Source organism: Lissotriton helveticus, chromosome 9 (genome assembly GCF_964261635.1).
Source record: "Lissotriton helveticus chromosome 9, aLisHel1.1, whole genome shotgun sequence".
Taxonomy (NCBI): domain Eukaryota; kingdom Metazoa; phylum Chordata; class Amphibia; order Caudata; family Salamandridae; genus Lissotriton; species Lissotriton helveticus.
This window is the reverse complement of record NC_136070.1, coordinates 1,127,604,939-1,127,629,611: the sequence shown is the minus strand read 5'-3', so window position 1 is coordinate 1,127,629,611 and position 24,673 is coordinate 1,127,604,939. Positions and strand designations below refer to the sequence as shown.

Genomic DNA, 24,673 nt, shown 5'->3' with positions numbered 1-24,673 from the left:
GGTTGGGCTTTCAGGACCCTGCTCTGGCTTTGCTGAGCTCGTTTTTCAATGGCAGACATCAGCGAGTGGAGATGTGAGCTCTGTTCCTTTCTCCCTCCCCTGTAGGCTGCCTCAGGGCTCCTCGCTCATCCGTACACTTTTTAACATCTATGTTACACCTCTCATCAATCTCATCTATGATCTACAGTCTTGCAGTGTTTTCCTACACTGATGATACGCAGTATGTGGTGTCTATATTTGCAGACACCATAAAAAAATAAAAAAAAACTGTTGCAGCTGCATGACCCCTATCGCTAGCTGGATGCAAAGAAACTGCCTGAAATTGAACTCTGAAAACATAGGACCTGCTCTTTGGAAAGGACACCACCTTCTGGAACTCGTTATGGTGGCACGCTTCCAGTGCCGGTGCAAAAAGTAAGAAACCTGGGAGTTATTTGGATACAAACAAATAAATCAAATCACCTCTCCGGGTTTTTTTCTTCTTAGGGTTTTTAAGAAGATTTTTCTATTCATCCTTCAGGACCTAAGGACCTACAAAAGACTAACCGTCGCACTTGTCAGCTCCAAAATGGACTATTGTAATGCCCTATATTTGTCTCCCCCAAAGCAACAGGTAAAAAAAATTCAAATCTTACAGCACGCAGCGCCCAGAATGCTCTTAGAAATTCCTAAGATTGCATTTTTTTCTCATCATTACAATGCCTGCATTGGCTTCCCGTCTGGAAGAGGATAATTTTAAAGGCACTCTGCCTGGTTCATAAAAGCGATTTACTGGGCAGGTCCTTTTCAGAATCTGTTCGCTTGGTATAACCCTAACAGGCATCTAAGATCTAGTTCAGCTAAAATGATAATTGTTCCTAGAATAAAGAAAACAAGATGGGGTGGAAGGATTTCTCCTACTGTGCGGTAAATCTCTGGAATTCCTTACCTTTAACCCTACTCTGCCAATCCAGCCTGTTACGATCCAGGAAGCAACAGAAGACATGGGTCTTTACTGAATCTTTCATTTTAGGGGTAGCTGCTTAGTTGTTTTACGCCTATAGCTCCTCACCGGATGGGTAACCGCCATGGCTAAGACACCTTTGAGTATTTGTGCGCTATATAAGCCATTTTTACTTACAATTGACATATGAGAGATTGATAGAATAGGCTCAGATATATGGTATAGATATTCAAGATTAAAGATTTTACAAAGGATCATACAGGGTAGATTTAACTGACAAAGACATTATGAACATGAGGGCACAGGGAAAGAAACTGCAGATAAAAGAGCTAAGGGTCTTAATCAGAAAATGGGAGGAAAGAGAAAAATGGGAAGGTAGATGGTCGAGAAAGAAAGTGAGTCAGTGTAGTCACCAACTGCTGTCTTGGATGGTAGTACAGGAGAAGTACAAATGCTCCATATCAGAGAACTACCTGGAGAAGAATAAGTTCATATACCATGAACATGACAGTCATTTATAAATGATTTCCCTATACTAAGAGAAACCCCTGTGGGACGGTACAGAGAAATTGAAAGATTTTTGAAGATTTCACACAAGTTTTGTGGCTTGATTTGTATACTTCGTTTGAGATTGTGGTTATAGGATTTTCGTGGGTCGAAACCAGGTTAGTGTGGAATGGCCTGAAGCAGAACCAAAGAGGGATTCTGGGATAGGAGCACCATCTCCGGTGGTAATGAGGAAATACAAGCAGGTAAATCATTTAAACACAAAAATTTCCCTGAAAAAGATTGATTGGATTCAGATTGATAAAACGACGAAGGAATTGAAAGAATCAGTACATGCCTTTTACAAAAGATTAGTGCAGGCTCTCAAACAGAGTGGGATGGACAATATTGCAGATACAGATATGGGACATTTTGTTTACAGGATTGTGTTCAGTTTCAGACCTTAGAGTTCTAATAAGAACCAACAGCAATTAAAATGCTGACAGAGCTGGACGAAATTCGGATTTACGCAAAATATTGCGGTGATGGGATTGAGATGAGGCGCAAGAAGTTCAAGGAAAGATTAAAGATTGCCCAGAAAAAAGCATTGCCAAAATCAGATGAGTTTTGATAATACAGTACAGGTAGGTTATAACAAAGCTCAGCGGATGCAGGGTGTCGTCACAAGGTAGAGGTCGTGGTAAATCCTTATACTGGTGTTGATGTGTAGCTTTTAAAAAAGACAAAACAATGTCATTTTTGCAGAAAACTGGACAATAGGGATGCAAGTGTGTTATAAATAATGTGGGGGATCAGTTGCAGAATGTGGAATACACACAGTCTCAAGAGCATAACATGGGACAGACTCAACAGATGCAAGGACAGGGAATGCAGAATTCTAATGTATCACAGTGAATGCAAATACCCCAAGCTACCATGCCACAACAGAACGTTCAAGTACAAAGATACAAGGCGATCAAAATCGGCAGAGAAATAGAAATTCGTACAATAATCCAAATGCAGCACAGCAGTATTTAATCTAATTGTATGACAGTGACCAGGACCCGTTAGCATGACTGTGCCCGAGATGGGAGGAAGACTGCTTACTAGGCGCAGCCTTCGAGGTAGACCAGAGTGGTCCCTATGTGGAAGGAGAAGCGGATGGGAATTGTGTCTCATTCCTAGTCGACACTAGTGCTACCCGCTCTACTGTAAGAACAGCAGAAGTTCCAAACCCCATCTCTCTTGGGAGAAAGTATCCAAGTTATAGGAGTTACTAATAAAATGTTGCCTACCCCAATTTCAGAACAAGTGACAGTTAAAATAGGGTCCTTTGAAGATTGACATCGATTTGTGGTATGAGACAAGTCCAATTAATCTGCTTGGATGTGATCTATCAAGCAAATTAAATAGTTTGATTTATTGCACGCCCAGAGAAACTGAATTTCATACAAATGAGGATGTCATTTTTAAACTTGCCAAATTAAATTGTTCGATTTATTGCACACCCAGAGTAACTGAATTTCATACCAATGATGGTGGTTTTTAAACTTCCCCAACAGAAATCAGATACGGGTATGTATCGCTCCGGACGAGTGAGGATTTGCCTATTCAGAGACACAGTGCTACCTGAAGTACGGGACTTTACAGGTAAAGATATCTAACTAATTTAAGGTGTCAACCCAGTCTGAATTACAGTTAAACCAAATGCAGAGATCCCAAGAATCCCACAGTACAATTTGTCTCCAGATACTATTGCCGTAATTACTTCTGTGATCAACTCAATGATCGAGGAAGGAATCCTGTAGGAGATAATGGGAAGTCCATGTAACTCTCCCATTATGGGGTTGCAGAAGCCAAATGGCATGGATCGAATTGTGCTGGATTTACGACTGATCAGCTCTATTGTTGTTCCATGTTGCCCTGTGGTACCGAATCCAGCTGTGATTTTATTTCAAATTATATGCAAAGCTGAATGGTTTTCAGTTACCGACCTATGCCAGGCTTTCTTTCTATCCCATTGCATGAAGATAGACAGTTTTTATTTATGTTCTATTTTGGCAGTAGTGTTCTGGCATGCTGCAGAGCCCCACAGAGGTATACAGAAGGGCCTAGCTGAAGTGGTACGTTTGGCTTCTCATCAGGTTGGGGAAGCTGCCCAAGTGGTCCAACAGGAGCGGAGTAATGATGAAGAAACACATGCAAAAACATGTTTGGAATCCCATTGGAGGGTGCCTTTCCATGTGATCCTAGTCACAAATACCGCTGAGAGGTGCGGAGTTCTCCCAAACTGGGTGCATGCCAGCCACACTCACAGAGTCCTAAGTCCACTTGATGATGCAACAGCACCTGGTACTAATTTGCCGGTAACAGTGAGACCGAGGGATCAGGTTAGTCAAGCTGTTGGGGATCAGCAAGCGGTTGGGACAGCACTCATTTGGCCTGAGGGGAGTCGGAGAGAGGAAACTGTAGATTCCGAAGGGTCAAAGCCAAGAGAGTGGATTACGAGAGGTATAGATCCCAAAGAAAGGCATAGTGCAGTAAGAAAGAGAGTTGTCCCTGGAGACCACTACCCCAGTAAAGGTGAGATCTCGAGAAGCTGTCTGACTGTAGGACAAGTAACACCTATAGTCCTGAAAGCTCTGAACAATCAGATCAAAGTGACACAGATGATGAGCAAACAGCTGTGAGGCAATCAATAGGAGCAAATGTACCAAGTAAAAGGTACGCATCTCCCAAATTGACTTATTTGGATGACGAGTGGTTAGCTTGAATTCTACAATTATTGTGCTAATACATGGCCACCTGAACCTCCTAGAAACAAACGTTGCTACTTCCTTTTCAGGGTTCACTTGAGGAGCCCTCATATGGGTGGCACCAGGGGTACCCTTCCAACATTCACATCACGTGATAAGACACCAAAGGAAGGTATGTGATCCTACAAGGGACTCTGAAAGGGAGGGAAATATGTTGATTGTCCTAAATTCTTCCCTCTCGTCATGGCGGCAGCGTCACTGTATGCTGGGGCGGCAATGTTGTTAATAGATGTTAATTGTGTCATGGGTGGGGAGCTAGATCGCAAACCCCCCCACGATTACACACAAAACCACACATGACTGGCACATCGATAGATGCTTTGCAGGGCATGCAACTTATAGACACTTGGAGAGCCCGCAACCCGGGACTGAGAACATTCTCATGCTACACACCAGCAACTAACACGTTTAGCCAGCTGGACTACTGTTTCATCTCACATGAACTGATACCAGGGGTCCAAGGGATAACATCCAAAGCGAGGTATATCTTGGATCTATTGCCGGTCCTGCTCAGCTTCGAGGGCCGCAGACCTAAACCGGCAATTCCGATGTGGCGCCTCAGGGCGGAGGCACTATTAGATCCCCTTTCGCGGCGTTGGTGTCGGCTGCGCTGGGTAGATACTTCGAGGAAAATTGGGGATGCCATGAAAGTGGTTCTGAGGGGAATCTGTATGCACACGACATAAGGGGTGCAGCAAAAGCTGGAACATGATATAGACCCTCAGGAGCGCAGCCTGGCCAAGCTTGAGGCGGAGATGCACATCTCCCAGCAGAAAAGGACAGCATTGTGCGAAGTTCGAGCTGAGCTGTTGGACTCCATTGTGAGGGGTACAAAATGGGGGCCATGTTAGTCAGATTACTGAAAAGAGAATCGACTACATTACCGATCTTACAACTGCAAGATAGCAACGGGAAACTAAACTGACACAAGGAGCGATCCCTTGATATTCTTGCTAAACACCTGACCAAGGTATATAGGGGACGCACCGTGCCTTCACGGGAGGCCATGGACGAGTTTCTGTCCACAATTGAGCTACCACATCTGGAACAGGAAGGGGAGGAAATGCTTTGGGCTCCGATTACAAAAGAGGAGATAACGGAGGCTATCAAATGATTAAAAAACAACAGTTTGCACCTGTACTGTTTGATCAACTTGTGGATGTCTATAATGAAGCATTACATTCGCAGATCTTACGAGCCTACATGTACCAGCCTCCATGAGGGAGGCTGGCGGTAATAATGATCCCAAAGCAAGATAAAGACCCCAAACCTCCGAACTCCTGTAGACCCATATCACTTCCAAATTTAGATGTAAAATTGTTGAGTGGCATTCCGACAGGAAGGCTCCTCCCCCATATGACTAATTTGATCCACGCAGGTCAAGTTAGTTTTATACCACAACTTAGCACAATCATAATCTGAGTGGACTGACATGTTTGGCACACCCGTTGCCTTGTGGAGGAGGACTGTGCCTTGGCCCTCCTGGACATAGAGCAGGCATTTGACTCGGTGGTCTGGCCTTATGTACGAGCGGTATTGCAGCGTTCGGGAGTGGGCCAGGGTCAGAGTAGGAGGTAGAATATCGGAAGCGGTGGTATTGGAGCCATTGGTGGCGGCACTCAGATCGATTAAGTGCTTGGGTGATACCGGTGGGCAACACTAATCATTGGTTTCCCTCTATGACGAAGATACGCTGGTGCATATCCGGCAGCCAGAGCGATCAACACCAGCTCTTCTGGAAGATTTAGGGGACTTTAGCGTGGTCTCGGGTCTACGAATTAATAGCGAGAAGTCTAAGCTACTCCCGCTCTGGATATTAGCAACCCAGCCAATCTATTTGCTTCCCGGTGTGGGGCTACAGTGAACGCCCTCAGCTCCAAGGTAATTAGGGCTTAAGTTGGCACATACACCAGAAAGTTTCCTGGAACTTAATATAGGGAGGGTTGTGGAAGGGATCAGGGGCTAAGTACGCTTCCGGAGGGACCTGCTCCTGTCTGTGATGGGCAGAATCACAAACACTAAGATGATCATCCTGCCACGATGCCTCTATACCTTACAAAATTCATTATATATAGAATCCTGGTCAGTTACTTCAAAACTCTGGATAGCTTAATGACGGACCTTTTATGGGGCCCTAGACGTAAGCACATAGGCCTATCAACACTACAGAGACCCTGGCAGCAAGGAGTCCCTTGTATTGAATTCTATTATATGGCTGGCTGCACAAGTACAACATGTTATTCACTGGTTAGATGATCAGGACAATTTGGAAAAGAGACTGGTGGTGGGAATTTCCCTACCGGAATTATTAATGTGTGGCAAGGGTGTCCCCAAGAGAGTGCCCTTACATCATTAGACAGGTTGCTGACATATGGGAGATTATTGTAAGAAAAGAGATAAAACATGCACCCTATGCGCCAGACATGCCTCTATGGGCGAATACCCCATTCGCCAAGATCGCTGACTCCATGTCACTACGAAAATGGAGGGATGGGGGTTGCCTGACTCTGGGGGATCTATACAATAATGGACAATTTATAACGAGTGAATGCGCTTAAGATTCCTTTGATTTAGGAAGAGGACAATTTTTGCAATATGCAAAGATATCTTGAGTGGTAAGTGAGCTCTGACCATCCATCCCGGAGGAGCCCCCCCATAACAAAACGTTGAAGGTACTGTTATATATGGCCTTCCCATACAAATGAGGTGGGAGGAGGCGGAAGGAAACCTATAACGGCACAGGAATGGGTTAGGATACACGAAGAGGTCAAACTGGTGAGCTCCAATGCTCGATTTAAAGTAGTCCAACACAATTTCGTACATCAGGCCTACCTCACTCCCAAGGTGTTGAGTAAAATTTACCCAGATAGGTCCAATACCTGCGCCCGCTATGGAGAAACAGAAGCTGACTACCTGCACATAGTATGGACGTGACCCTTGGTGACTCCATTCTGGTTGGAAATACTGCAAAAGCTCCAAGAAGTCACAGGTTGTAAGGTTCCCAGGAACATACGGGTAGTTTTATTCAGGAAATTTGTGCCATTAGGACTAACACTAGCGAAAAGACGTAATGGGAAGCATGGCTGAACCAGACACCACCGAAATATGAGCTGTGGTTAAAAGACATATGCAAATGGTCCACGGCAGAAAAAATTAGAATGAAACTGGTCCGAAAGGATGACATTAAGGCCTGGACAGCAATCATCGATGACCTAAAGACACTTCCGGAAAAAATATAATAGGTGAGGAGGGGGAGAGATAGGGGAAAGTCACAAGACCATTGTTCATTCCCTATCAGATTGGATCAGACACAAAGTAGATACAAAAAGGTGTAATAGACATCCACAAGGGGTGGAGTGGGGAGTTAGGGGGTCATGTTGGCTCGAGTAACAATCACAAGGTAAATAAGCGAACAGAGTATAGGGTGTAGGTTCAGGAATAACAGAAAAACTGTACACAATGGGGAATATTATTTAAGCATAAAGACGGGACGTGAATGGACCTGTAGCATCACTGTTTACCAATATAATATTTGACATAAAGTAAATGATTGTAAATTTTCTGACACTCTAAATGAGAACATAAAATTGTTTTAAAAAAAAGAAAAGGTAAGAGGTATTGCAAGATGGTACATAAAGCTAAATGTACGGACTTCATTGCTTTTTAGCTACAAGTGTGCCTTAAAAAAATACACACAAATATATAAAATTGTGTGTGTTGATGTGTATTCCACCAAGAGCCCACTGGCAAAATGTAATTCAGGATATTCTACTGATGAAAAAGACCGTTGCAAAACAAGAAAGTAAATTGGTGTATCTGAAAATATTTTAGAAGTCATGATACTCTGCCTCACTTCATGCATCAACCACACAGGGTTGTCAATATTCAAGAACTATGGTTCTAATGTGCTTTTAATTTGCAGGCTTGTGGGTCATGACCTGTGCATTATATGCCCAGTTTTCTCATATGGGCAGGCCTAAAGTAAAAGAAAAACTCCTGTCTGACAGAAGATGTTGATAGTGAAACAGTCTTTCAAGATACAAACGTATTTTTAGCAGCGCTGTAAAAACATATATTTATTTGATGTTGAGTGGTATTTCTAGATTGCAAGTGTAGTGTGACACTTTTTTTTACAAAATCAAATATGCTCATAAAATAAAACACAACTTTCTTATAAATAGTATAAATTATTTTATTTACAGAAACTTGTTACAAAAAACAAATAGACTATATATTTATCTTCTTTTAAATATCCAAAGTAATGTTCTATCCCATGACATTTGTTCATGAACTATACAGCAGCCAACACAAAGTCCAGCTGATCAGATGCTCTTGGTTAGGTTTACAAATTTTGCAACTATCCGTACGTTAACTTAGGAGATTGCTTTTAGAATCTGGCTCAAAATGGAGCAAGTAATGTTCATTCCTACATTCACATTGACAATATGTAGTGCTCATTTAAATTATCTTTAAAAGTAAAGATGGCTTGCACACATGTACAAATAATTTATTTTTCTTAATGACATCTTTATCGGTTTATGGTTTTCTACAAAACCTGCTTTAACCTCCAAACAGGCCAGAATGTGAGAAAAAAAAAGTGAAATTCCTTGGCAAGAGAACTCTTACAGGAAGACAACTGTGTTGCGAAGCTGCATTTCGAGTATGACATTTTTCATTAAGGTTGCAAGAGGTACTTTTTGTTTTATATTTTTGGAATAAAAATAGTTTTAACATTCTTTTTGTATATACACTGTTGAGATTAGCTCTGAGACAATTTACCAAAATGCTGTCCAACAGCAAATGTATCCAACCGTAGGCATTTTTACTGGGGCAGCTTCAATGATAATTTTTGAAGCATAGTAACATTTTGCCAGTAAGAGTCACTGATTCCCCCTTAACCCCTTTTAACACAAAATATGCCAGATATCCTAATCGGGTGGAAAAAGCAAGCTCTGAAAAATACAACTTAACATTCAAGTCATTTTAGGAAAAGCTGTCTAAACAGTCCAGACAAGAAACTATTTATCAGGCACTTTCAGTTTTTCCATTAGTTTTAAAATCATTAACACGCACACACACACATACACTAACAAGAGAGAAGCAGTGTATCGTTTAACTAAATATAGTCTTCTGAGAATCTGGCAACTGATATAAGCAATGCCACATAGACCATTTAGTCATTCATCTAGGATTACACTTCCAAGACACTGAATGGGACAACTTTCATAAACCAGAAGTATCCCCTTTAATCTGTAAAGGTAGACGTGTTATATTACTATTTGCTTGGCAGTGAACCACTTCAAATTATAAAGGTATTTACTCTATTAATAAATAAATAGCAGATGAGTTCAATTGTACCAAAACGGGATATAAGAAAAAAAGACCTGTGCAAAAATACATATTTAAATATGTACAATCATTTTTAACAAAATATGTATTCTGAAATAGGGATACTTCAATATTTTAATTAACAGAAGTAATTCCAAAATAAAGATATAAAAGTATGCTTTTTGCGCATTCATCTTTGATCATAATCCAGCAAATTTTCAGGTTCAGAAAACTGCAGGATTTGAAGATTCTGGTCAAGACAGTATAAAACGTATCTTTCATTTTGCATTTAAATCAGTCCAGAAACCAGTAAGTAACATTTTTGCAAGGTGAGCAAGGTTGAAAAGTATTTGTGCTACTATATTTAAGCTTCCTTAATTATTTACAGTACTAAGCTTTGTAAGTAGCAATTCAACCTAGCCCTATTCCACAAAAATATGTAACCACAACATTTTTACACCATCATTTTTTTAAATAACATCTTGATTATTTTTCCCTGACATTTGCCCCTTATTTAACGCTTGATCAGACAGATGATAGTTCAAAACTGGACCTGCAAAATGTCCTTTAGAATATGTGAGGGAAAAGCAGAATTAAAACCATGAGAAAACTTCACAGCCTTTTTTTCCAAAAGAAATTTCACAGTAGAAAGCGAACATAGCTGGGTAGCATGCACATTTCCAAGTGGCATTTCCCTTGGGCTAAAATTAACAACTACATTGAAAGGCATAGAAAGAGGAAGCATGAGTTCCTGTTAAAATGGTTTTCGAGCAATGTATCAATAAACATGTTCACAAGCAGTGCAAAGTTGTCCTCACATGAAGCTTTGCTCTTCCTTTTCACATGGCTTAGAAATTATTGCGCTACAAAGCGATTTAAGTCCAGAACCAATCGAAATGTATATATTGGTACAAACTCTAACAATGTACATATTTGTGAATGCTAACAGCCCTCTGACTTCTCATTATAAGCATAAACTTAATTTTCATAATTTAATATGTAATGGATACAAGACTTCAGATTGACATCACATCAACATAAAAACTTTAATTCCGGAAAGTCTTTTCAGCCTACGGTTTTTAAGTCATAAAAATCAAATTGCACTTGTGATTGCAGGTGTTTTGTTGACTTTGTCAACATATATTCTCAGGAATGAAAAAGTCCTTTGGTTTACTCAGTAAACCTCAAATTCCACTGAAAGTTAAAGTGTTCATGCGTGATGATGTTTCGGGGAACAATTCAGTGTAATGTCATTAATAAAGGTTATTTTGAAAATGTTACCAGTGTTTTCTTTAATTTACCCTAAACTAAATTTGTGTGAGCTTTCCACCTATCTTTACTCTGCTGTAACCATAACTTTATGCACTTACTTAAATATATATCTTTAGATTTTCTACAGAAACCTGCAGCAGCCGGAGGAAAGTGGTTTAGTTTTTTTTTTTTTAGAGAGAATCATGGAGAATTCACAATCTATTATTAAGCACCTATGAGATACTGTGGAAGGACATGTGCGCCTCAAATGTTATTTTCAATCAATCTCTTCCCACACACCAATCTGGTACCAGGTCAAAGCGGGGAAATTCTACAACTGGAATCAACCCAGCCACGGATTAGAGAAGCTGCTGACCTAATTCACAGCAAGTAACTTGTTTGGGAATATTTCTTACCAAACAAGAAAAAAAACAGCTCTACTTGGCAAAATATGCTGTCTTTCAAACTTCAAGTACTATTATGCACGCACTAGTGATAGAATAATTCCAAAAATACATTTGGTTTGATGTAAAGCAGCATAAAGGTTCCTCTGTAAAAGTCGTCTTACTTTATAACATCTTTCAAGATCCTCTGCTTATAACCTTGTGATAGATTACACAAAGCTAGGATCATCAACCAAATTCACCTTCTAGAACACACAATAATGCACAGTTGAAAGACCTTCTTAAGTGAAGTGTTTCGGTCCACCTGGTAGTTACCTTCTGAATGAGCACAGCGCACCCATTATTACATGGTTCAAACGAGCCACTTGTATGCAATTGCTGTTTTAAATCATAACTCTTCTCTAACTGTGCAGCTAGTCCACATTTTTTTTAAATGATTCCAGCAGCTATCTTCGTGCTTGCGCAAATGATGTCACACTCCAGATATGTAATTCCTTGGGACAGAATTGACATATGGAATATTTAACGAGTAGTGGAATGAGGCTCACAAAAATACCAGGCTGGCAGGGGTTAAGGGGGTAGACTGGGATTGGACAGCCTCCATAGTGGCAAAATATGGGACCATCAACAATTTCAAAACGTAGATTTTCTTTATGCACAATCGGATGACAAAATATTTTAAATCTTCATGTCTGTTTTTCTTCAGTGTATTGGTATGACACAATCACAAAGAAAGATTATGAAATTCTAAAAATCTTAAAACCAGATAAATGTCACCTTTTACAATTTTCTATATTTTATCTGATTTGAAGTGTTACATAATGAAATCAAGTCTACGAAATGTGTGGATTATGGGCACCTTTACCAATTAAATTCTAGTTTTGAAGCGTTGTGTGGCTGTACGTTGGATGGGGTACGGAGAAATACGGTCTTATAGCCTATTTACCAAGTTGTCGTACCATCATGTTATGGTACCTTAGACTTCATAATTTGTGCATAACTTGCAGTGACATGAAATACATCTTTCTTCAAAGAACTCATTTTATAGATCTCTGCAAAGCAGTGAGAATAAACAAAAACTAACTTGACAGCTTCTTATGCTACATTACATAAAACGCTGAACAGAAATCAAAACAGTTCTTTCGGATTGTGCTATTTTATTCATCACTGCTACACTGCAATGAAAATACTGAAGCCATATTCCCACTGTAGGGCTTGGTTCTTGTATTACGTCTACCTGCTGATTACAGACCAGCAGATGACAGTGCAAAACATTTACAGTGATCTTTTTCTCCACATTGTTGCCCAGCCAGTCGAACATATGTGCAAGCCGTTTCACTCAAGCACATACAATCTTACAACTTTAGAACAAGCAGGTCAGTTCACCGTTAACACTGATCAGAGTAATTAGGAGTCTGAACTTCACCGTGTCCACTGCTACAGGCATTACTTTAGGCAATTCCTTAAGCCGACAGTCCAGCTGATCGCTACACCTGAGGACCATGAGAAGCTGCAAATACTCAAAGGCATCTTGGAGTCCGGGCTGCCTCTAAGAGGTTTTGATTGTAGTGAAAGCTGTCCAGTTTCTTTCCTCAATGTGGTAAACAGTTGTCAGGGTCGAGCTTTCGGCTTTTAAAATAAAGAAAAAGAATTAATTGAATAAACAGGACAACAACTTTATTCAAATGTTTCATTGTACAAGGCCTTAAAAGTAGAATATATTTCCATAATATGTTACAAAGCCACACTACACAATAGCTACTTTCCTATCCTCCACTAATACATGTACTGCATGGGGTAAATAACTCATCTAGTGTTTTTCCTCTTCATTACTTTGTGAATACCTATGTGACACAAGAATCCACCATTTTTGGGACAACAAAAATCTGTTTGGATGCACTTCTACCATGCATGTCAAATGCGGAAAACCGGTGTAGACAAAGTATACGTTATGATCTCTATGTAGTTAAGAATACCAAACTAGACATGTATGTTCGAGACAGGCCACAGGCTTGATTCAAAGTTGATGTGGATTATGGGAATTATTTACATAAGCACTAGGGAATTACTCCCATCCCCAAGACTCAAGCTTGGATTGACAAAAACCTGTTCATTATGGTTTTGGACTCAGCCCAGATACCCAAGGCTATTCAGTTGACGGGTAATAAACCTTCGCAAATACCATGATCACAAGTTCAAAAGCTCCCAGAAGGGCACCACAAGTAATTTGTGGTCTTACACTGCCACTACTAGCATTTAATAATTCAAGTAGTTTCACGAATCCAGGTGAATTAAAGAGGGCCCAGTTGAAAAACACCTATCTGAGGCACCCAAACCTCTCAAGATTACCAATGAGATCTGGGCACTTCACTTGGAAGCACTTGTAACTTGCTATCCTTACATATCAATTTGTTGGATGCACCTGTAATAAGTAAAAACAAACTGCAAGTCGTTTTTGTCAGAAAGAAGGTGTTGGGAAAGGTCTGTGCATTCTAGTCAGGACTTTTAGTACAACTTTATCTCTAAAGCTACACAAAGAAGTACTGCAGTAGCGACTGAATCTAATATGGACTGGAAAGCCTGCAAACTCTTCACATTAAGAGGAAAACATTTGAGAAAAGGTTCAAGTGCAGATGAAAGGATGAGTGCCCAGATGCTGTAGCACAGATTCTGAGCCAACATGTCAACGTATAATTGTATGTTAAAGATGTAATTGAAAACATGAACAATGCAGCCATCCATGGCCTGTAAGAACTCAACAACTTAAACTACTCATTCCTGAACCCTAAAAACACCTCTACATCTAAACTCCGCCCATCCCTGAATCCTTAAATCCCCATCACCACCCTACACTCCACCCCATCCTGAACTCTAAAAACTCTTCACCACCCCAGCCCCTGCCCATAATTGAACTTTAAAAACCCTCACCAGCCATTGGCCTTGCCCATCCATGAACCCCAAAACCTCTCGACACTCATACACTCCACCCAGCGCTGAAATCTAAAAACACCTCACACACCTAAACAGGACTCATCTATGAACACTTAAAAGCTCTCATCACCCCCAATCTCTGAATCCTAAAACCCCATTCTATGTCCTAAAACCAATGATTCCTGACCTCTAAGAATCTCCTCATCGCCCTGTACATGATCCATCCCTGAAACCGAAAACCCTACAGTAGTGCTAGACTCCACCATTTTCTTTAAAACCACCTTTCCTTTAAAATGCTAATTGTTTCCTCTAAATGTCGTCTTTTTTCCCCCCTTTAAATTGGTTTTCCATTATTTGGTTTCCTCCAATGTGGTTTCTATGTTTTCGTTTTTCTATAAATTCACCTACTACCAAGGTTGCTACTGCAGACAGGAACACAGAGCAGAGCTACTGTCTTACCTTGAAGATCATGGGTGCAGAATAAACTTGGGGCAAGACTAATCCAGCATTTGAATTCCACTTTGATGCACTAGTTTCATCTTCTCTTCATAATGCCACTTGCCAGAAGAGGAATGCTTTAGATGACGCCTGATTACTTAAAACTACAAGGCTGATCAAGAGAAGTACAATGACCTTCCATTACGCAATAATGAAAGCTTATTTCATTCCCCCGGTCTCAGATTCATTTGGGTTCAGCTTGTCTGACAATCAAATCTGCTGTGACTCAGATTCTGATCAAGTTGGCATGTACCTCAAGCTTTGCTAGTGGGCTTGGTTGAACCTACACTCAGATCTCCTCGGCACAGGCAATTGGGGTTCCAGTGCAAGATCCCTAGAGACACTTTTGCTGGAATGGGAGTGTGGGTTTAAGAAGAGGGAAGCTCCACAAACTCTTCAGGGAAGAGAATGCTATTTACAGATATGACTAAATATATGATAAAAGCCTAGGTTGATACTCGTCGCTGATTGAGTGAATCTTACATATGAGCTTAGGCAAACAGCACTCCTTTTAATATATTTGGTACTGCAAATCCATGTCATTAAATATAACATGTCTTTAATCAGCACTGCAACATTTATATTTGTCTGTTTGAGACCGCCAAAAGAGTATGGAGGAATCTTATTGAAGAAACAAATAGTCCACAATTTGAAACATCTTCAGCCTGTAATTACATATTGAAAGGGAGGTTTCGCTAAACTAAAAGGTCTACAGGAGCAAACAAACCTATACAGTTTGCAGTGGTGCCTATGGCTGCATACAATAGAGAGCAATTTTTTTTAACTTACACATTTTCCAGCAGGGAAAGGGTTAGGAATTATCACAGAATGACGTGAAATCATCATACTGCGTGATAATCTACATGCCAACTAATACACGGACTGAATTTATTTTCTTTACACAACCCCTGCTTTTCTAAGTCATCCATAATGGATCCCTTTACCCCCCAAACGTGATCGTTAATACTTCGCAGGACTATTTCCCCATGTTCTGTTATCGCCATACGTTACATTACATTTGTCCCAAATAACCACGTTACTTTTATTTTTGTTTTTATGGCAAATATTTATTGACTTCAGAATGCCATATCAGAAGTAGGAGGTCTAAACTAAAGAGAACGTGTAGTAGAGAGTTCACTTACCATAATAACAAGAGCCAAAAGGTTTGTTTGAGCACATCCACACTTCCGGTCATGGATAGTCTGTGTGCTTCTATTTTACCATGTAGCGTCCTTGCTTGATATTGCAGCATTTCATCCCTCTGCTGCAATGACTTTTCTGCCCTTAAAGTCCAGTGAAGGCATGGCTTGGCAGTTCGGGCTGGACTGTTCCCATGAGGCACAGGGCCAAGACTGATTTGCATATAGCTATGTCTGAACTGGGGTGGCAAAGTGAGCTAAAGAAGGATGATGGATTCAACTCAGATCTGTGACTGGGGGTGAATGTCTGAAAAGTTTCAGCACTTCGTCAATCATCTCCTTGTGTTTGCTTAAAGCTAGCTTGTCAGATACTTTATACAAAACCACAAAGCAGCATTTTTTTATGAACTGCCAACAGCAGACAACGTGTACTTCTATGTGCAACCAAGGGGAACATATTCCACGTTTTTATGTCATCATTCTTATACAGGTCGCATGCTAACAGTGCACTGTACAATTCAACACCAAATGTATTGCATTTTGCAGACAATAGCTCTATCATGAAAATCTGGTCGGGGGAAGGGGCTGAGAGGGGGAAAGGAACTTGTTTAACTGTCTTCAGGTTCAGAATATCTTATGCATGACCATGTAGGGGTTGCCATACAGATAGCTTCCTGGTGGCCATACAAATGTGTGTATCAGAGTCATTGTGCAAAAGATATTACTGTGTCTGTTACTATCATCCATTTTAATCCTGGAAATCCATTAACAAAACATTTAAATAGGAAAAATGTGGACTAAAATTCTTGATAGCAATTCCTTTAGAATTTTTAAGACGCTGAGGTGATTTCAGTGACAAGATGACAGGGCACAGAGCAAGCATGGTCATTTTCTGTTGAAGAGACAGGTGTGGGTTTAGGCCCTCTTCTTGTGGAATAATTTAAATACTTTTTAACAAAATGGCCCCATTAGCTGGAGACCAAACTATGAACAAAATGGTTATAATTCAAATATTAATTACACTATTCTTTCCTTAGGATTAAAGCTCAGCTAGAATGCAACTTTCTACCCCCGCAAAATTGACTTCGGTATCCCATTTGAGAGACTTTGAGCTTGGAGGCCTAGGGTTTCTTTAAGGAGGATAAAAATAATGACTGAAGTTTGATAACTTAATCAAGAAGGACATGGACGTGACTTATGTCTTTGCATATTCACTTCTAGAGATTAAAACTTGACATTAATTATCCATTCTCAAGGACTTATTATTATTGAAACATCTTCTCAGAAACTAAGAAAAGGTGGCGGTAAGAGCTGGTTGAGTGGTGCCCTCTCAGAAGTAGTGAGGAATCTCTGATGTCAACAATCACTAAAAGAAAAAACCTAATGAAGGTTGGTAAGAGGTTTATTATATCATCTTTCAAAGGGGCTGAATTAGTCACTCAACTCAAATGAGTGTGTTCTTGTGACCCTGGGGAGAAACAGTTGGCCATGTGGTGCTCTGTTATGCAATGTTTTTGCTAAACTTCTTTGTAAATGAGTGGACGTGTCTGGAGGCATACGTTTCAGAAACAAACTAGATCCTTAACTTTTGTGCAATTCTAGACCTACCCATTCCATTCAATAAGGTGAACTGTGATCCTTTGTGGGTATTAAGCTAACATACGCAATAAAACATGAATGGTGCTAAAAATGGCCCACTCCTTTCACTTTAACAAATGGGCTATGGTTAGCCTGGACAATTGCGGTCTCTCTTCTGAACCAATGAGTTGCACCTCTGGTGTTTAATTTATTATTACAGACCTGTCAAAGAAATAAGAATACCTATAAATGAAACATAAGAGGGGGCCTGTGGAAATCATGGCTTTATGGTGCACTGACCATATGATCGTATGTGAACATACTTAAAATGATCACTAGTGTGCTACTGGAGCTTATCATTATATTGCAGAACAAGAAAGATTGTGATAACCAAAGGAAATCAACGGGCATAGTTTTTGATGAACCGGATTAAACAAAACTCTTATAATCTCCTCAAGCAGAGCGTTCAACTGGTTTCAGAGTACATGTATTTAGAAACCTGTATGCATTTGAGAATTATGTGAGGCCGATAATAGCTGCTAAAATACTTTTCACAAACATAATGGCCACAGAGCTCTTAAAACGTCACACTGATGGGTGGCTTAATTAATCAAGGATTATGTTCCAAAATGATATCAATCACTTAAGGTGCACCAGTACACATGACGAAAATCTGCGTTAACCAACACCAAAATACTGTTTGGCTGAGATGTCTAGCCTGACACAACCTACCCCAATCAAGGTAGTCAGCTGAGACTAGGCTATTCCTTTTGGCCAACTCATCTCAGTAAACGTCAACCTTTGCACACCATATGCTATTATTCACACATTATTGGGAGACTATCAACGTACCTGGTGACCAGGTTTGCAAAGTGATAGCATTAAGTAATGTGAGTTAAAGTCTTGCAAGTCAAAAATAAGTCAATTTTTTTCTAATTACTGCACTTAATGAAATACCAAATTGGTATTCTAACCATAATGCCAGAGACAGTCCAGTACAATGGTATGCTTGCCAACTACTTAAATGTGTGCAGTGTTGCATCCTATTTGTTTAAACTTATGAATCCTGTTCGAGATTATATGCACTTTCATTTTCATCTCTTTTCAGGTGGGTTGAAAGTCAAGAGGGCATGGAATCTAAAGTAATAATGAAAATCCTGCTTTTATTTTTCTAAAACATCAAATCAAACCTGCATTTCTTATATCATTAGTGTCACGCCATGACATTTTGTTGCACAGCCCTGACTTAAGAAACACAAGTTTGTAAGGAGCTTCAACTTCACGAGTAATTTTGCAAATGTATCAACTAATTATCAATAAACAATTGATATTTTTGAATAACTGTATTTACATTTATAATTTTTAAAGTAATGTTCTAAAATGTACATGGTTTATTGCCTTTTGTTAAAACCAGACAAACACTTATTTGGAATTGGAAACATTCGAACTTCCATTCTAAGAGGAAGAGGCTTTTCTCATGGATATGGGTCAATTCAAACACAATCACACTCGATGCTGTGCATGTTCCCATTACTGAAAAAGTGGAAAGGGAATGGGGTCGCCATAGAGGGGCAAATTGTTCCCAGTCAATGAGAGAGGTGTAGCAATATACAAAGGACTCAGACCATTGGAACAGTCATGATGATCTGTACTGTACAACAGGGGGAGAGTTTTACACAATATTACAACACCTTGCCAAGGAGTACGCACAGCTTATCAAGTCTGGTCCAAAATGTACATGTTAATTATGAAGGGAGAGGTGTGTTTGTTATTTAAGGGGTGAGACTAGCAGGGAGGGGATGTAGAGGCATCTCTAGTGTGGTTGCAGTTAAAGACGTCATCCCCACCATGGTTAAATTAAAACAGAAGAATTGAGGTTAGTATGGGCTTACTGAAGAATATTTCCCACTTCATTTTTTCCTCAAACTAACATGGTAGACTGCATGAACCATGGTGAGTAGAGATGGCGGTCAATAAACAACCAGGCTGCAAATGCCCTGACTGCATGTCCCAAACATTTTAAAACCCCTCCACAGCAATCTGTGCCATATAAGAAAAGCAAATATGCGGCAACTGCTGCAAGGTGCAACGAATGAATGTGTAGGCTAGACCAGCTTGCGGTAGATGCAAAAGGTAAAAAATAATATTTTGAATAGAGGCATCTAGCGGATCAATATTGTTGTTGTTACAATATACAACAAATCTCTTCCATTTTCGCCGCATATCATGCTCTGGTGGTAGGCTTTATTTCTTTAAGAATAGTCATACAATCTGGCGGCAAGTTAAAGTATCCAAACTATGATTTCAGGCGCCAAAACGCTAGATTGAGCTCCTTGGGGTTTGAAATAATTCTTTATTGTCCAGTTCATTGCATGTGTATACTTACAAATCAATAGTTAAATCATTGGTGCAAGCATAATTTATACAATAAAAAGAAAAAACATGATATATATATATATATATATATATATATATATATATATATATATATATATATATAGGAGGTTGCTGTTTTTCAGTGATAGGTCCATATGTTGCAACACAGGCCCCCAAATTTGACCCCCCAGCTTTTTTTCTTCACAGATTTAATGCTATACAACCTATATTCCAAATTAAATACATTATAAAACTTTGCACGCCACATTTCAAACGATGGTGCTTCAGGTTGAAGCCACACAGAAGCAACGCACAGTCGAGCAACGGCAACTGCCATAAAGATAGAATACCTGAATGGATAACATGCCTGAGCAGGCTGAATACCTTCACCCACTCCCGTTAGCATCACCTCTTTAGAGATACACACATTGATCCCAGTAATATGAGTCAAAAACTGCGATATATCCTCTTGAAACTGATTTAACCCTATACAATAAAAAAAATATGTACAATATCAGCATTCTCCATCTGACATCTGTAGCATTTCCCATCATGGGGTTCCCCCACTTCTTCATTTTAACAGGGGTGTGGGATAAATTAAACAAAGTTTTAGGATGTTGAGTGCGCAAATTAGCTGTCAACATAACTTTAGCTGCAGTGTCAATTGATTGTTGCACATATTTTCCTGTAGTCCCAAATCTTCCACTCCACTTGGCATCATGTCTCTCAATATCATTACAAAGTCTCTGTCAATATTTCATATAACGTCCCGATCGTAGCTCTTTTCTTCACTGCCTCTATTAACATATTGGGTGTTACTGCTAGGTGTTTACAATGTTTAATTAAGTAGTCCCGAATTTGTAAAAATTTAAAGAAGTCAAGCTTAAATAAAATATACTGCTCAACTAATTCTGTAAAAGAAACCATTATCCCACAGCTATACAGATCTCCTAAATGCTGAATCCCCTTATCATACCATCTACCCATCCTTGCATCCCAGAATATAGCAGGGAATAATTCTGTAGCGTGTAAAGGTGTATAGTAATTTATACGACCAATTGATACCAATTTGCGTATTATCTTCCAGGCTTTATATGCTGTCCTAAAGATTTTAAACCTCGTCCTCTTAAAGTAACTAGGTTCATAGAACTTAATTAAAGCCTCACTGACCTGAGTCCCCATCAGCATTTGGTATATATTTGGCGCTTCAGCGTGTTGTACTTCCGCCCCGGTCACAAGATACTGCATGTTTTGCAGGAGGCACGCTAAATAGTCAAATGTAAAATTTGGTACTGCCCATCCCCCACGCTCTGGTAGCGTCATATACTTCAAAGCCCGGCGAGGTTTCTTCTGTCCCCAAATAAACCTATCAGCAAGGGATTGCAGCTGTAACAGTTGAGGGCGTGTTAAAAGAGTGGGACAGTCCTAAAGTAGTACATTGCCTCAGGGAGTATACACATTTTAAGTACATTGCATCTCCCTACCATTGACAAGTGCAAGCACTCAACCCGCTCCAATTGTCGCCGTGCTGAAGAAACTATATCTGCCCAATTTACATCCACAACCTCTTGAAGTGACATCCTAATTTTTATGCCCAAATATCTAGCTTCTTGCATGACCCGCGCTTCTCCTGGACAAAGTCCTTCAGTACAAACAATCTGGGTTTTAGATACATTCAACTTATACCCGGCAACTTCACCATATCTCTGAGTTAGGTTATCGATTTCTCTTGCCGCTTGCTCTGGGTCAGCCGTCACTACCGCTATATCGTCCGCGTAAGCATGGACACGCACTTGATATTGCCCAAGTGTCAGTGCCTGTATTTCATTGGTTGTCTCCAGTAATATTAACAGTGGATTAATGTAGATAGCAAAAAGAAGTGGCGAGCACGGACACCCCTGCCTTGTTCCCCTATTGATATTTACAAAGGATGACTCTCTACCCAAAGTGCATATTTTAGCCCGTGGTCCTTTATACATAGTTTGTATAGATGTTATATAGCGTGGTCCAAACCCCATTTCGCGCAAAACCGCCCGAGTAACGGCCATGATACACGATCAAACGCTTTTTCGGTGTCTAATAAAATTATGCCCATTTGCTTTTGCTGTACACTGGCATAATCAATCGCTGCAATCACCCTATGTATATGATTAATTGTGCTCCGACCCTGTATAAAACCATGTTGATGCCTGGAGACTAACGGAGATATAACTTGAGCCATTCTAGTTGCTAGAATTTTTTAATAGAGCTTGCCGTCTGCATTTAGTAAAGATATGGGTCTGTACGATCTAGGGAGCCTCGCAGATTTACCTTTCTTTTTGAAGACCACAATATTGGCATCATCCCAAGAGGGTGGTGGATTCCCCACCTGAGCCTCTAAAAATGTAGCCAACATGTCTTCTTTTATAATAGAAAAGAGTGTCTGGTATATCTCCAATGAGAGTTTATCTGGTCCTGCCGCTTTCCCCAAAGATCGTGAACCCAATGCTTCCTCCAGTTCTAACATTGTTATTGGGGTTTCCAACCCATCTTGTTCTTCTTGCCCGAGCCCAATCAATTCTAATGTCTGCAAAAATTGCGCTATATTGGCATGCTGCACTATGTCTTGCGTATAAAGCTCTTTGTAATAAGAGTGGAGCACCCCTAATATCCCTTCCATAGTTTCTGCTGCGCCCCCTTTCCCATCTTCTATTATTGCAATTCTCTGGGGAGCTTGCCTACCCCGCAGCCTTTGAGCTAAGCAGCAATCATATTCATACCTTTCCTCTTTATACATTTTAAGTTGAGCCGCGATTTCCTGACACCATATCCCATGAATCCTAGCCTTACAGCATGACGTCTTAGTTTGTGCTTCCTTGGGATCTGCATGGTCTCTAACCACTTGTATAAGTTTCCGCTCTGCTACCTTTAGCGATCCTAATACCCAGCATTTGCTCCTTCTGTTGCCTTTGCTTAGCCCACCCATTGCCAAGTGTTTCCCCCCTCAACCCAGCTTTCAGTGCATCCCAAACCATTGACTGAGTAGCCATGCCTCTGTTACTCTCAAGAATTAATTTAGCCCAGGTCTTAATACGGCTGATGTAATCAACATCACATAGTAGCTTCTTGTTAAAGGTAAAAGATCTATATTCCCTTGCAAGGCTGAGGCCAGTAAGAACTACTAACACTGGTCCATGATCCGTCGTAATTTGTGACCATACTTGCATTCTTGCACCCACCGTAAGGGGCCGGGGCAAAAACACAGTCTAGCCGAACAAATTTATTATATGGGTATGAATAAAACGTATACCCTGGATCCCCCTGATTCACAGCAGCCCACCCATCCACTAGCCCATGATTCTGCAATAGTTATTGTAGGGCCCTATATACTTTAGGTTTACGCCCACTATACTTCACATTTCAGGGTCCCACATCTGGCCTTCCCCATGTATATTGAAATCCCCAGACCGTATCAACGAGGTTCCCCATAGCGCCAATTCAACATTCAAGAATTTCAGGGTTTCAGACTCATCCAGATTAGAGCCATATACTGTACAAAAAACTATCTTAGTATCGCCTATAACGCACTCCGTAGTGGCCCACCTCCCCAGATTGTCAACCTTCTCCTTCCCTGTACCTGATTCAACGTCGTGCTAAAATCGCCATTCCCCTGTTCATAATAGACTGTCTGGATGCTGTAATTACCGTATGCCCCAACTCAGATAGTATACTCCTATTAGACCAAGGGACATGTGTCTCTTGCAAACACTAAATATCTGGATTTATTAACTTTAAATCAGCAGCAACACGCTTCCTTTTAAGAGCATTATTATTTAGTCATACATTAAATGTGCATATTCGCAGCTGCCTATCACTCCTCCTATCTGCCATTAATGCCGTCATATCTCACTGTCTATATAAGTCGCAGCATACCAACAACACATGCTATGAACTGAGTTTTCCCCCTTTACCTGCCACCCCCCTTCCTCCCAAGTGACCCCCTACACTTCCCCACCACCTACCTCAAAAAGCCCCCAACTCCCGTGACCCTCCCCCATGATTGAGGCCTTAGGGCCAATCGCCCTTGTGATGCTCAGTGAATAGCCCACTTGGTGCTCACCCTTCCCGAAGTATCATTATATATGCAGATGAACAGTCACACTATCACACCAATATATATTTCATCTTCCATCCCACTTTACAGCTGCAGTGATGCAAAACATACATATTCTAAGCGTCATTCCTCGTCACCCCAATGATTGTAAATATTCTTTAGCAATAACCTCAGAGGTAAAAAAGCGCATTTGGCCCTTATGGACAACCTTTAAGGTAGCTGGCTGTAATAGAAACACTTTTACGCCTTATGCTTGAAATGGATTTATCAATTGGCGCATCTGCCATCTTTTTTCCACTGCAGGTCTAACAAAGAAATGTGTCCCTTTCCCAGTTCTCTTCTTATCAGGTTGCGCCAGGTCCTATATTGCCTGTCTGGCCAGGAAGTTATTTAAAGAAATCAAAATCGCACGTGGTTGCTGCGTTGACTGTCCATTTCTTGCCACCCGTTGCCGAAAGGTGAATCTGTGCGTGCATTGTATTTCCTGAGTCTATTTCCATTCTTTAAGTTCAGGGAGCACTTCCTCAGACATTTCAATTACAAATTGCCGGACATCTTGCCCCTCCAGTCCTTCCGGTACGCCCAGTATACGAAGATTATTACGACGCAGTTGATTTTCCATGTCGACCAGCATATTATGCACATCCTCTTTGTTAGCCTTCATATCTACGACTAGGTCCTTTTGTACTACCATCTGGTCTTCTGATGAAATACGGGTCTCAGCCTCAGCCATTAGCTCAGTGAAGTCGTTGCATGTTTTTGTAAGTCTTCTTACAGTATTCTTTCTGCAGGCAGTGTGCGTCTTAGAATTCCCTGCCCATGTTTCCTTC

At 40.5% G+C, this 24,673-nt stretch overlaps 1 protein-coding gene across 1 annotated transcript in view; it reads right to left on the bottom strand.

Annotated features, from left to right (window-relative positions):
- Nucleotides 1–8,412: 8,412 nt before the first annotated feature.
- ATXN7 (ataxin 7) overlaps nucleotides 8,413–24,673 on the bottom strand; it is a 371,238-nt gene continuing 354,977 nt past the window's right edge. Inside the window, exon 11 of the mRNA XM_078661542.1 lies at nucleotides 8,413–12,857. Coding sequence (XP_078517668.1) covers nucleotides 12,840–12,857 — 18 coding nt within the window. The 3' untranslated portion in view covers nucleotides 8,413–12,839. The remainder of the gene's footprint in view (nucleotides 12,858–24,673) is intronic.